Genomic DNA, 12,906 nt, shown 5'->3' with positions numbered 1-12,906 from the left:
GCACACTACAATGTAATGCAAAACAACACAATACAGTATATCCAGTTTATACATAACATACCTAACATGATCAATAGAGAAACTGCTGGGAACTAGACAATGTGTACCTAATTTCTTCAAAGTATAGACCATAACCATGTCATTCAGCCCTTTTCTCAATATATTGTGACTTTATTCTGAAAATCTCCAATTTCTGTCTTTACAGAATGAAAATAATCATGTTGAGATGAAGAAAATATTCCTGTATCTGTAAGTTTAACATGCTTCTCATATTATATTGAGACTACAGTCAATACAGTCATTATAGTCCCAAGTTAAAGTGGAGTTTTTTCAGTCAGTGCATCAACCCAGTGGTAGCAGGACTGTGGCTCATTACAGTCCATGGTAGAGTGTTTGTCAAAAGGAAGTAACATTCCTTTGCTTCAGTGGGACTGCTTCACTAAGTCCTGACAGCCCCTGCGGTTCCTACATACCTACTGTATTAGTGCACAGACTGTTACACTACTCTGGGTTAGGTGGAAGCTTCAGTAGCACTTGCACAGAACAAGAAGTGCAGATACAGCGCAGGATCACATCGAAACTCACAATGGTCCGAGGATTGTGTTTGGGATTTCTTGATGTGACCCTGGTCTTCCTCATGCTGTGTTCAGTCACAGGCTTGCTGCTGATGGACCAGCGCAGAGATGCAGAGGATGACCCGGAGCTGGACAAAGCCATTTTGGAAATGCTACATATCAATAAAGTGTCTGCGAGCCATCAGGCCAAACCACATCCTTACATGAGGAGGATCTACCAGCGTCTGGACTTGCTGGAGGCTCAAGACTTTGGGAGATCAGACGGAACGCTGGTGCAGAGTTTTCGGAGTGTTGATGGTACAAATTTGATATCAATGTTGTTTTAAAGGAATAATCAAACATGGTAACTTTACCCACATCTAGATCAACAGTTACACTTGTTCTTCTGTAATAGATGCTCAGTGTCTCTATCTTGTAATATGTTTTACAGTACATTTCATGTGTAGCAAGATGTGCAACGTGCTTCAAACCTACCAAATATGAAGACAGAAGTCAGAACTAGGTGGTGTGCTTAAAGTATAATCATGCAGTATACAAGGGATTAATGTTCGGATATTGTTTTTGGCCTTGTAGGTGATATGTATCCATAGAACTAAAACAATCAGTTGAATGATGCTTTAAATGCTCTTTAAAACTACTGAATAGTGCAGCTTAACATTTTCTTCTACCAAGTAAGATACAAGACATATGCCAAATTTGGAGGATTATTTTTAATTTAAAATGAAAAATTCACAAATAACAGAAAATGTAAAGCCTGCACCAGTCTCTACAGTGTTTAATTTTCTTAATAAGTGCTCTTCCATGTTTTCTTGTTTTACACAGTAGGACAAACACTGTCATGTAAAACTACAATCATTCATTATTGCACTTCCATAAATTTGGTGGAATAAATAGGGAATTTACTCCCTATTATGGGTCAAGCTTCAAAACACTACATCCTACACTTCCCATAATGCAACTCAGTAACGTTTTTTTTTGGACCCTCCCTGCCTGATAAATGCCCATGTCTCTAAATATCCACACCTTTGGTTTTTAACGCAGATTTTCTGAAGTCTTCAAGCCCTAACTGAAATAATCCTGATGACATCACTATGACTGAGTTGATGAGTTGTTTTATCAGACTACTGAGAAACAAGTGTATTAATTATATTACACAGATAAAACTACAGTTAAAGGACCATAACATGAAAATCACTTTCATTTATATCACCACATTTTGATAAGTTATACTGCTTTCTTTAAAATTACTCACAATATGAAAATCAGTTAGCAAACACTTGAAACTTGCTTAACTTGTCTAAGTCAATGTATGTAGATGAGATGTTTATTGTGGTGGATTACCGAGCTCAAGCAAGTTTTAAGAGTCTGCTATTTGATTATCATTGTATACAGACAATCATAGAAATAAACTGATATATCAAATGGTAATAAAGCATACATGTAAAAATGCTCCACGAGTCAAAAGTTTGGTGTTGCCAACACACTGATCCTTAAATGTCTTCCCTTAAAAAATGTGTAAAAAGCATTTTAACCATTTAGATTTGAATTGTGGAGCTAGGCTTCACAAACTGTGTTTCAAGATTTCTGTGTTGACGATTTAGTGGGCGGGTCTGAAAATCACTGCAGACATTTTGGGGGGCAGGTGCTCAGTAAAAAATAAGGGCACTTTGTGCGGCATGTGGAACTGCCGGCTTCCTTATTATAGCAGTATGAGATTTATCTCCCTCATCTTCCATGCTAGTAGATGGCCTATTGCAGGACAGCACAGAGCTGCTTCCTTTCTGTAGCTGCCTAGAATAGAATAATAATAGTTTTAATAATAGCCTATTTTTTAAGTTTTAATAATAGCCTATTAAGGTAAATACAAGATTACTGCAAGTCTTGTAACATAGAAATAACTTATGGTTGGTACAAAATAATATAATTAGCTAATATAGCTTCATGCCTGATTTAGTACCGCCAAACCACTTTGTGTAGTTAAAGTAAAATGTGGACAGCTTTTAAGATATTTCAATAGAATTAGAGGAACAGTTCAACTTTAAAATGCCCTAACCAGTTAACATGACTCTAGTCTTGACTCTGACCTTTCATCTTCATCTTCGTCTTCCTCCTTGCTGCTGGTGGATGCTTTTATCCAGGAGAGCAGAGAGCTGCTTCCCTGGGCTGCCTGCTGTAGATCCCTTTCTTTTTCCTTTCTTTCCCTCTCCTTTCTAGGCATTATGCTACAATTATTAAATAAAAAGAGACCAAAAGTATGAATAAGACTGCTTGGTGACATTACAACAAGGCAGGAGGCTACTTTTTCTGTTTGTCATTTAGCAAATAAAACACTGCAAGTGTTAATTATGTAGCCTAATGTAAACCTACACAATACTAAATATTCAGCTTAAGTATACTGAGAGATTCACATGCTGTACCAATGTCAAACCCCACCGACATTAGTTGTGTGATGGTCATCATCACGTCATTATTGATTTGGGCTAGCGTCGCTATAGCTTGGCAACCGAGGCTTGGGGGCACACAATACACTCGACTCCATTCATTTATGTGTTACCTGGCTGGTGGGGCAGAGGAGGAGGTGTGTGTGGGCTGCTGCTGTGCACTGCTGCTGCAACGCGAATCCGTTTGTGTCCGCTCTGCGCGTTCACGATGACAACGGAAGAGAGGTGTGTGGAGGAGAAGTGAGGCGCATATTGCGGCATTATTATTTATCACACGCTTTTAATCGTCGAGCATTTATAGGTGATCATGTCAACATGGGCCACATACAGTACACTGTTTAAAAAAAAAACAACGAACTTTCAAAAGGACACTTGCTTGGTCCAGAGAGCAAAGGGCAAGTGCTATAGCACCACCTAGTGTCTATCTGTGCACGCCACTGACTACAGTCTTCAGAGTTAGCCAGTTAGCCGCTGAGATCACCTGAGTTAGCAGCAGAAAGCTCTCAGACGTAGCGTCTATAGGTTATATGGCATTAACCATATGCCACTCGACAGTGTATATGTCTAGCATTAACGTAATGTATTGGTATGCTAATTAACCATAACTTTTAACTAGCTAATAATGATAATAATGATAACATTACTGTGGGTTCAAATAACAGGTTTACAGATACACCAGCCGCCGACGGAGCCGCTTCTCCTCTTCCTCCAGGACCAGGAATTTTATAAAGAAAAACAAAAATTGCTCTGGCTCAATATTTTTACACCAAACTCTTATTTCTTCCTACTCTTTCTCTCTTACTTTCGCGGGCCTGGACGGCAGAAATCGTGACGTAAAGTTAGGGCGGGAACATCTGGTGTCAAACTCAGAACTACATACAGTCTATGCTCAGAACACATATTTATTCTTACTTTACACAGACTTTAACTTATTCTTTCCTTTTTATTTTTTGGCTCACCCAGGTCCACATCATGCTTCTCCAGGATGGATCTGGTTTAATGTCAGCAGCCTGAACCCTTCAATGCTTGGTGCAGAGCTGGTTCTGTTCAGGAAAACCCTCCACCCCCGCCCCCTCAGCGTGACCGTCACCCTGCACAGTGTCGCAGCTTCACAAGGAGCTCTGAAGGAGAGTCCGGCCCTCGAGGAGAGACTCCTGAGCCTGGACCAGAGACCCTCCACTGGATATGATGTGTTTGACGTGTCAGCTGTTCTGGCTGTGAAGCCTGTAGAGATGGTGGGATTTCAACTGCGCTATACTGATGAGAGTGGAAGTCTGGTTCTCCATGAAGCCCTGACACAGAGTCTGTACTGTCTGAACAGAGGCTCTCTGAGTGAACCCTTACTGGTGCTGTACCAAGCACATCCTCTGCAGGTCTGACTCTACCACTGGGACCACTGTACAGTGTTCATATTCATTTATTAAAGTCAATTTACTAATCTGTTACCATTACCCACCACTCTTGTGGATATTATGTTATAGCGCAAAACAGTTAAGAAGGTGAGGATGTAATATTATAATGGTGAGGTTAAAGTTCTGTAACTTTCAAACAAACAAAACCTTAACTACATGAAATCCATATGAATAACATTATTACTACTATTTAAAATATTGTATATGCTTTTTTTTTTAAGGCTCAGTGAACTTACAGGTGAGAATGTGTGCAGCTATATTTTGAAAGTATCAGTATCATTATTATGGTCATGCATTATTCATGGTGTTATTGTCATTATAATAATTATTAATATTACTTCAAAACATTCAGAAATAAAGCAAACCAGATATTAATTTTAAACATTAAAATTAAACTATAAAATTTTATTTTGATAGTTCCCACAGGAAGTGATCTAATCTGACGCTGTGTGTCATAGTTAGCGGTTGCAATAACAGCTGCCTCCCAGTGTACATAGTGTGTAACTACAACATATTAAACTGACGTGAACCATAGACGTGAACACTGTTAATAATAGCTTATTCAGACAGTTATTGTTAATATCAACATGTAGCATTAATGTCATTATAACATCAGTCATGAATAATGTAACAGTATTGGTAATAATGTATAAGTATGGAGTTGCTTTAATTAGAGTCTCCATCGGGATATGAAGCCTGTTAATGATCATCAATCTGACGCTTCCTGTGAAAACATTCAAAATAAAAGTTGGTGACCACAATGAAATGATCAAGTGAACAAAATAATGAGCATTACAGGACGCACAATAAAAATGTAGGAATTACATTCACTAATAGAAAGTACTTCCAAAGGCCAACATCTGCATGTCTACAGTAGATAGCACCAGAGGTAAGGAACTTTTTTTTTTTTTAATGTAAGCGAGCTATGCCCATAACTGATATTATTTCATTATCATGTAATGTATTTTAATTCAGCTGCCATATAATAAATATGCTACCTTTGTAACTTGTTTTGTTCACCTTTGTGTTCATGTGCGTTGTAATTGTAATTGATTAATTCATTTGAAAATTTTAAAGTTCACAAACTGCAGGGCTGATGATGAAAATAGTCTTAAACCTCAGTCTGTATATATTATATGAGCTATTGTTATAAAAGTACAAATACTTTTTTATTAAATGATTGGCAGCTATTTAAAATTATGGCCCATTACTATTGATTGTATTATTCATTATATTATAGTAGTTTTTTTTAATTAAAAAAAAAAGAGAATATAAAGTTGAGATTTACGTCATCAAAGACACAGGAAATGCCGCCCTCCTTCCTCAAATCTGATTGGCTACGGTCGCTATCTTTCAATCTGTTTTCTAGCCAGTCATCGACGATCACCCGCAGTAGCAGCACCGCCTCCTAAAGGCGCAATATCTCAGCAAACAGCTGACCGTTCCATTACTGCTGTGTGCTATCTGTGCGGTGCTGTGTGTTTATTAGAGGTGTGTGATCGTCCTGATTCTCCGTCATGTTGTGGATGGGACTTTAAGCGGCTGTCTGAACGTCTGAAGCGGACAAAGTGAGATGCATCCCCGGAGCGTTCAACCTGCTCCATCGCGCACACAAAGCCTGTGAAGCAGGCCCGTTTTTTTTCCTCCCGCTGAGCCGCACAGCTGATGATGCTCAAACATGTCGGGGAATCATTTCAAAGGCCACGAAGTCAGCTGCTGCATCAAGTACTTCATTTTTGGATTCAACATCCTGTTCTGGGTAAGAAGGTTTTTATTTGAAGTAGGACGCGGCTGCGCCTCTCTACAGCGCAGCTCCCTTGTTATCCTGTCCACTGGCCAATAGGGAGGAAGGCCCGAATCATCATCACATCCGATCATAGATGTGTTATCGTGCAAGTTTATATTAGAGCTCATAACAATGCATTCATGTCCTGTGATCCTATGTGTGCAGTCATATGTGGATAAAAGCAGCTGCAGCTCAGTTCACTACTGACAGCTAATCGGCTTTTTGTAGTGAAGTAATGACAGCTGAGCCTGAGCGAGCTGCAGCCTGATCACTCACATCACTATCACACACAGTCTGCTCACTATCATACACACACAGCCAGGACATAACCACACACACACACACACACACACACACACACACACACACACACACACACACACACACACACACACACACACACACACACACACACACACACACACACATATACTGCTCACTATCATACACACACAGCCAGGATATACTGTAACCACACACACACACACACACACACACACACACACACACACACACACACACACACACACACAGTCTGCTCACTACCATACACACACAGCCAGGACATGACCACACATAAATAAACAGATTTTAAATAATACTAAAGAATTGAAGGCATGAGGTAAAAGCTTTAAAAAGTGATGTCATCCATGTCTAATAAATAGTAGATAGCCTGTGTGTGATTAAGATAAAGTCAGCTATATTGTCAAGGAGGCTTACAGCTAACAATTATTTAATCATTGATTATTCTGCTGAATTGTTTGTCTTTTTCTTTTTCTTATCATAAATTATAAAATAGTAAAAAGAAAATTCACCAAAAGTTTCCACAGCTCAAGTTCATATCTTAAAACTACGACATTTGTCTGACAAACAGTCCACAACTGAAAGAGATATTTAATTAAAGATATGTTATTAATATTCACCCCAAAAGTACTATTTGGCTAACATCCCAAAAACATTGCACTACCTTTCCCATAATGCAACTTGATAGCATCTTTCATCTGACTGTTTTAAATCGAGCAGAAACTGAGATAACCCTGATGACCTCACTATGACATCAAGAGTAAGAATATGAAATGACACCATATGAGATGATTTTTTTTATAAAGTCAGAAAAAAAACTAGACAAACTTTACTGATCCAGCATCACAGGGTCACAGTGGCCTCAGAGGAAATATATTGTTATTTTCATTTAATATCAATGTGACAGATGGCCATCATGTCACTAAGAAATCAGCACATCGTCCCAGTAACATGACATGACTGGTGTTTTGCAGCTGCTGGGCATGGCCTTAGTTGGAATTGGACTGTGGGCATGGAGTGAAAAGGTGAGTACACACATTCTGACTTATTGTTATTATTCTAATTTTTTATTATTAGTTACATTGGAGAAATGCTTTAATGTGTTTATTCTTACAATCACAATTAACATGTGTAAATTGCTCTGGTGTTGGTCAATTAAGGTCAGAATGCTTTTTTCAGATTCAAGCAGCTAAATGCTAATTTAATATAATGATTATATTTTATTTAATTGATCATTTTAATGCCACACTGCCAATTTACGTTGCACTCATCAATATATTTTTTACTATCAATGGATAACCATGTGTAATTTGAACGTTTTTGCTCAGCACCAAACAGCAGAAAGACACAATTAGTGACTAGTTGGTGAACATAGTGAAGCAGTTAGCAGTTAAAGAGACCAAAACAGAGCTAAAAGAGAGTGAATATTTAACTTACAATCATCAGGTGGACAAAAACAGGATTCCAAAGAAGGTTGCTCTGTCTCAATTTTATAAGCCAATGACAATAGGTTAGATGCCTTTTTTGCTCTACTGCCATCTAGTGGCCAAAAATAATCAATGCAGCTTTAAATTCCAAGTATCCAGTGTCTAATCTTGTGAAAGTGGTTCACCTACAGAAACATGAGAAACCAAATAAACTAGCTCAGCGAATCAGTTTACATAATAATATCCAGTGTAGTATTCTAAATATAAATAGTTCTTGAAACATATCAAATCAAACTGCATCACATCAGAAAAGGACCAGACATTTTATTTTTGTCTGTTTTTTTACTATCTTCTTGCTGCAGCAGCGTCCCCACTGAGTTCATTTGAGTTTAATCTTATTTATGTCACTGTGGCCCTTTGGGCAAATGTGTATGTTGCCCTCAAAGAGACGCAGCTGCCTGTCTCAGACTGAGCGAGTTGTTGTGCTTTGTCTCTTTTCCCTCCAGGGGGTTCTGTCCAACATCTCGTCCATCACAGATCTGGGAGGTCTGGACCCTGTCTGGCTCTTCATGGTGGTTGGAGGGGTCATGTTCATACTGGGCTTTGCCGGATGCATCGGAGCATTGCGGGAAAACACTTTTCTGCTTAAGTTTGTATGTTCCATGCTAGAAATAAGCTCTTATCTTCTTAGTGATGAGTGATATCAAAATACTACAAGTTATAAGTGTGTGTTTATTATCTTCTGTCAACTTCTTTCTTCTTTTTGCTGTAGTTCTCTGTGTTCCTGGGCATCATCTTCTTCTTGGAGTTGACAACGGGGGTCCTGGCGTTTGTCTTTAAGGATTGGATTAAAGATCAGTTGAACCTGTTCATCAACAATAACATCCGGGCGTATCGGGACGACATCGATCTGCAGAACCTCATCGATTTCACTCAGGAATACGTAAGTTGAGAGAGGCTACACATATCTCAGATACTAGATATTGGATTTGAACCAGGGATACTGCGGTTCATGGTCAATTTTTGATGGGATTACCCTAATAATCTTAAATAAGGGTCTACTCATTAGCCTTTTCTGGGCCTTTCAACTACATTCAACATCTTCAACAACCAAGGATATGGAATTTTGACTGTTTAGTATCTGACATCATATATCCCTGTTTCTCTTATGCTTCCTTATAATTATCTCTATGCTCTTGGGATTTTCTGCAGCTGGGGTTTTGTTTTTGTTGCCTCTGGTATTGGTTATTATCAGTTATGATAACATTGTACTCACCAAAGTAATTGCTGACATGATGCAGCGACATCGCCAAAAATAGGTCCAACAGGATGGCAGCAGTCAGACAGACAGACAGCTTGTTTGTTTAAAACCTCCCTGTAATAATTAGTTTTTTCAAGACTGTATCTTTAGTCATTTGTGTTATTATGAAAGTCTGTGTGGTTTTAAATGAGATTTTCTTGCTTCTGGAAAATGTGAATGATTCTTATGTAGAATCTTCATGAAGAAAACTTTTGCAAGACACTTTTTTACGCTAGGTTCTTCCAGGCAAAGATTAAAAAACAACAACAGATAATTCATTTGAGCACTCAAGCTGCTCTGATTGGATTTATGTAATTCCTAAATGAAAGGAGCCAATCAGGTCAACAAACCAATCAAGTCCACTTGTGATGCTTTTAATTCCATTAATGTCTTAAACTGCCCGTTGAAAAAAGCTCTTCTATCATCTCTGTCTACAAACAGACAAACAGAGGCTATTTTTAATACCAGAAAGAGTTCTTAACTATTTAACACATGTTTTCTTCTCTGACTTCAGTGGGACTGCTGTGGTGCGTTTGGAGCAGATGATTGGAACCTCAACATCTACTTTAACTGTACTGATGCGAACCCCAGTCGAGAAAAGTGTGGTGTCCCCTTCTCCTGCTGCACCAAGGACCCAGCGGTAAGAACCCCTCACTCTAAATACATTCATTCATACACATTGGAACTCACTGGGCTAAAATATTTCCCAGTCTGGGGCAATACAGAACAATACTGGCTTAATGTTACCCAGAAAGCCACTCAAGACAAGAGGTTGTCTGTCTATGACTGTCTTGAATGTCATATGGACATTGTTTAGTAGAAGAAACTACACCTTTTGTGGTTGCAATTTTTAACTAAAGCTGTGTCAAACATCAGCCACTGTACAAAGTCAACCCAATGTTGTGTGGTTCTTAAATTGACCCACACTAGGTACAATTTTCACACAGTCATTTTTAGTGTCCACAGGTCTACAGGAAAAACGATGTTTTGGGGGAAATATATAAAACAGTTTCCTTTGTGTATTATGTGGGGGTAAACATTTCTATGCTTGGTCATGAGTGGCACGCTATGATTGAGGATAAGGACACAGTGCATTTGTAGTGAATACAGTTCATGTTAGTGTTTCCTACCTTAAAGCTGACATGGAGCTGTAGTGCTTGTCCAGGTGATGAGTGTGGGTTCTGTGGCATGTAGTCTGTGGTGGTGGTGTAGTTTGGGTTCGTGAGTGATGATCTTTGTAGTATTGAGGTCATTGTGGGTGAAGCTTTGCTTGGGTGGATCTGTGGCTTTGGGTGGATCACTTGTTCCCTAGTTTCCTCCAGCAGGTTTCTGTAACAGCCCTACCCATGTATTCAATGTGCAAAATAAAAAATTAAATGAATCATACTAAACCAGAGAGAAATGAAGTTAAACATAAATATATTACTAAATATAGAATCTGATGCAATAAATATGGTATATGGACACTGTAAACTTTGAAATAAATGAAAAAAGTATTATAGCTATCTTTTATTGGGGCTGATGATGTAATACCACTCAATGAGTTATCTCACATATGTCAGCTGGAAATCTGTAAAATGCTTTAAAAAATGTAAAATGAGTGTTAAAATGGGATGTCTATGGTAACATCTATGGTACATTATCATACAGCTTGTGATTGATAAACACAGCATGTAGGAACATTTTGTAGTACCAGTGAGAAGTTGCACACATTAATTATAGTTGCTTATATCTAACATTGCTTTTCAATAAGTGAGATACTATAAATGTTCATTGTCTGTGTCTGTAGGAGGACGTGATAAACACTCAGTGTGGATATGACATTAGAGCTAAACCAGTAAGTAACATGTTTCTACTCTTCTCACTCTGACTCTTTCATTTCCTCGCAATTGTTTTTGTGCTTTTTAATGAATTTGTGATATTCATATAAAATGTAACATTTCATTCCATAGCTTCTCATTGGACAAACCACCTGTACAGGGTTTTAGCACAGTCCAATTAGCACATTTATTTTTCTCCCAGGCATTTTTCAAAATGTACTTTTTTAATTTCTTATTCATAATTAGAATATCAAAATAATTTATTTACATATTTTTTAAATCTCTTTTTGTCCACAGTGGATTTTACTTGTTTACTTGTTAGTTGACTTTATGTTTCTAGTCTTCATGCTAAGCTAGGCTAAACACATTTTGGACTTGGCCTGTACTTTGAGTCATAGATGAAAATTAGTTTTGATCAAATACTACAGTTTTTTAAATGTTACATAAACATATAAAGTTAACTACAGGTGGTTGTTTTCTTGCCAGGACTCTGAACAGAAGGACTACATCAATGTAAAAGGCTGTGTGCCACAGTTTGAGAAGTGGCTGCAGGACAACCTCACCTTGGTGGCTGGAATATTCATCGGAGTTGCACTACTGCAGGCCAGTTCACATCTTTCACCTTCAAAATGTTCTAAAAAAAAAAGAAGCAAATATCGTTTTCCCTCTTATCCTTCAAAATGTCTCATGTTGCCACTTCTTCCATCCACAGATCTTTGGGATTTGTTTGGCCCAAAACTTAGTGAGTGACATCGAAGCCGTGCGGGCGAGCTGGTAAGAAAACAATCACATCAGTGTCTCATGTATCCTCATACAGACGGCACAGTTCCCCTCCTCTCCATGCACTCCTTCTTTGGTTTCCATTCCGTTTTCTCATTTCACGACATGAGACGTTTCAGCTCTCTCGAACCCCCTTTTATAGATACATTGTGAAGATCAGATTTCAGTATTTAATGTAGCAATGATATGGATTAAACACAGGCAGGTTAAATTATAAATACATTCATTCATTTTGTCTGAAACTCAGCTGTGGTCATAATTAACAATGCCATTAATAATGTCATTTAGATGTATTTTTCTTGTTTTCTTCTCCACTAAAAAAAAACATCAAGGTAATTAAGAAATAACAAATGAACAAATTTTGCTTAATTGGAATTTTTTTTTTTTTCAGAATTATAATAAGACAGTATAGAGGCACCAAAGTGATGAACATTTTTGGTCTTGTGTGCATCTTTTTCACACAAAATTCAGATACAGCATAATGAGTCATCTTATTAACACCAGATGCATACAGTATGTTGTCTCACAACATCACTTCTTATGAGAACATTTTTATCTTAACACAGGATTACTCTATTTATTTCACACTAGTTATCATGTTTGTACAAGATATGGATCTTGTGTGCATTGGAGTTACTATCTTGTACACACAAGATTAACTCTGTAATTTAGTTCCTATGAAGGCTGTAGAGAGGCTTGAAACACATCTTCCTTTAGAACTACGGAAGATATGGAATGTTAAAAAAGACAAAGATCATCATCAAACATCTTTTTCTTCATAAAAAAAAAAGATGATGTTTGAACTCTGTCAGAAGTCATTCCCTTTAGCAGGCTGAGGGGGTTAAAGGAGAGGAGGGTTACTGAGCCTTTACCATCACAATGCCAAAAACTCACCTCACACCTCATTCTTCCTCCTTCATGCTTCGTCAGGGTGCCCCCCCCTCTCTTCATTCGTCGACTCCCACCTCACTCCAGCAAGAAAGCATCGGCTTACTACTCATGAGACACACACACACACATGCTGTATGTGTGTTTGTAGCCGGTGGGTGTGATGGATCCATT

At 38.2% G+C, this 12,906-nt stretch overlaps 2 protein-coding genes across 2 annotated transcripts; both read left to right on the top strand.

Moving 5' to 3' along the window:
* Positions 1 to 586: 586 nt before the first annotated feature.
* LOC128384372 (uncharacterized) lies at positions 587 to 4,395 on the top strand. Its single transcript, XM_053343923.1, has 2 exons — positions 587 to 872; positions 3,980 to 4,395. The coding sequence occupies exons 1-2, from the start codon at positions 587 to 589 to the stop codon at positions 4,393 to 4,395; spliced, it is 702 nt and encodes a 233-aa protein (XP_053199898.1).
* Positions 4,396 to 5,817: 1,422 nt separating this feature from the next.
* tspan5a (tetraspanin 5a) lies at positions 5,818 to 12,906 on the top strand. Its single transcript, XM_053343847.1, has 9 exons — positions 5,818 to 6,187; positions 7,492 to 7,542; positions 8,451 to 8,597; positions 8,717 to 8,887; positions 9,759 to 9,884; positions 11,034 to 11,081; positions 11,551 to 11,667; positions 11,777 to 11,838; positions 12,775 to 12,906. Exons 1-9 carry the CDS (start codon positions 6,107 to 6,109, stop codon positions 12,845 to 12,847), a joined length of 876 nt encoding a protein of 291 aa, XP_053199822.1. The 5' UTR covers positions 5,818 to 6,106; the 3' UTR covers positions 12,848 to 12,906.

This window comes from Scomber japonicus, chromosome 22, assembly GCF_027409825.1.
Source record: "Scomber japonicus isolate fScoJap1 chromosome 22, fScoJap1.pri, whole genome shotgun sequence".
Taxonomy (NCBI): domain Eukaryota; kingdom Metazoa; phylum Chordata; class Actinopteri; order Scombriformes; family Scombridae; genus Scomber; species Scomber japonicus.
This window is presented reverse-complemented; position numbering and strand designations above follow the sequence as displayed.

Excerpts from the sequence above, each read along its gene's own strand:
- LOC128384372 (XM_053343923.1), top strand. The coding sequence starts at position 587 with ATGGTCCGAGGATTGTGTTTGGGATTTCTTGATGTGACCCTGGTCTTC. Across the intron at positions 873-3,979 it reads GAGTTTTCGGAGTGTTGATG|GTCCACATCATGCTTCTCCA; the intron begins GTACAAATTTGA and ends TGGCTCACCCAG.
- tspan5a (XM_053343847.1), top strand. The coding sequence starts at position 6,107 with ATGTCGGGGAATCATTTCAAAGGCCACGAAGTCAGCTGCTGCATCAAG. Across the intron at positions 11,668-11,776 it reads TCGGAGTTGCACTACTGCAG|ATCTTTGGGATTTGTTTGGC; the intron begins GCCAGTTCACAT and ends TTCCATCCACAG. Across the intron at positions 11,839-12,774 it reads GAAGCCGTGCGGGCGAGCTG|GGTGCCCCCCCCTCTCTTCA; the intron begins GTAAGAAAACAA and ends ATGCTTCGTCAG.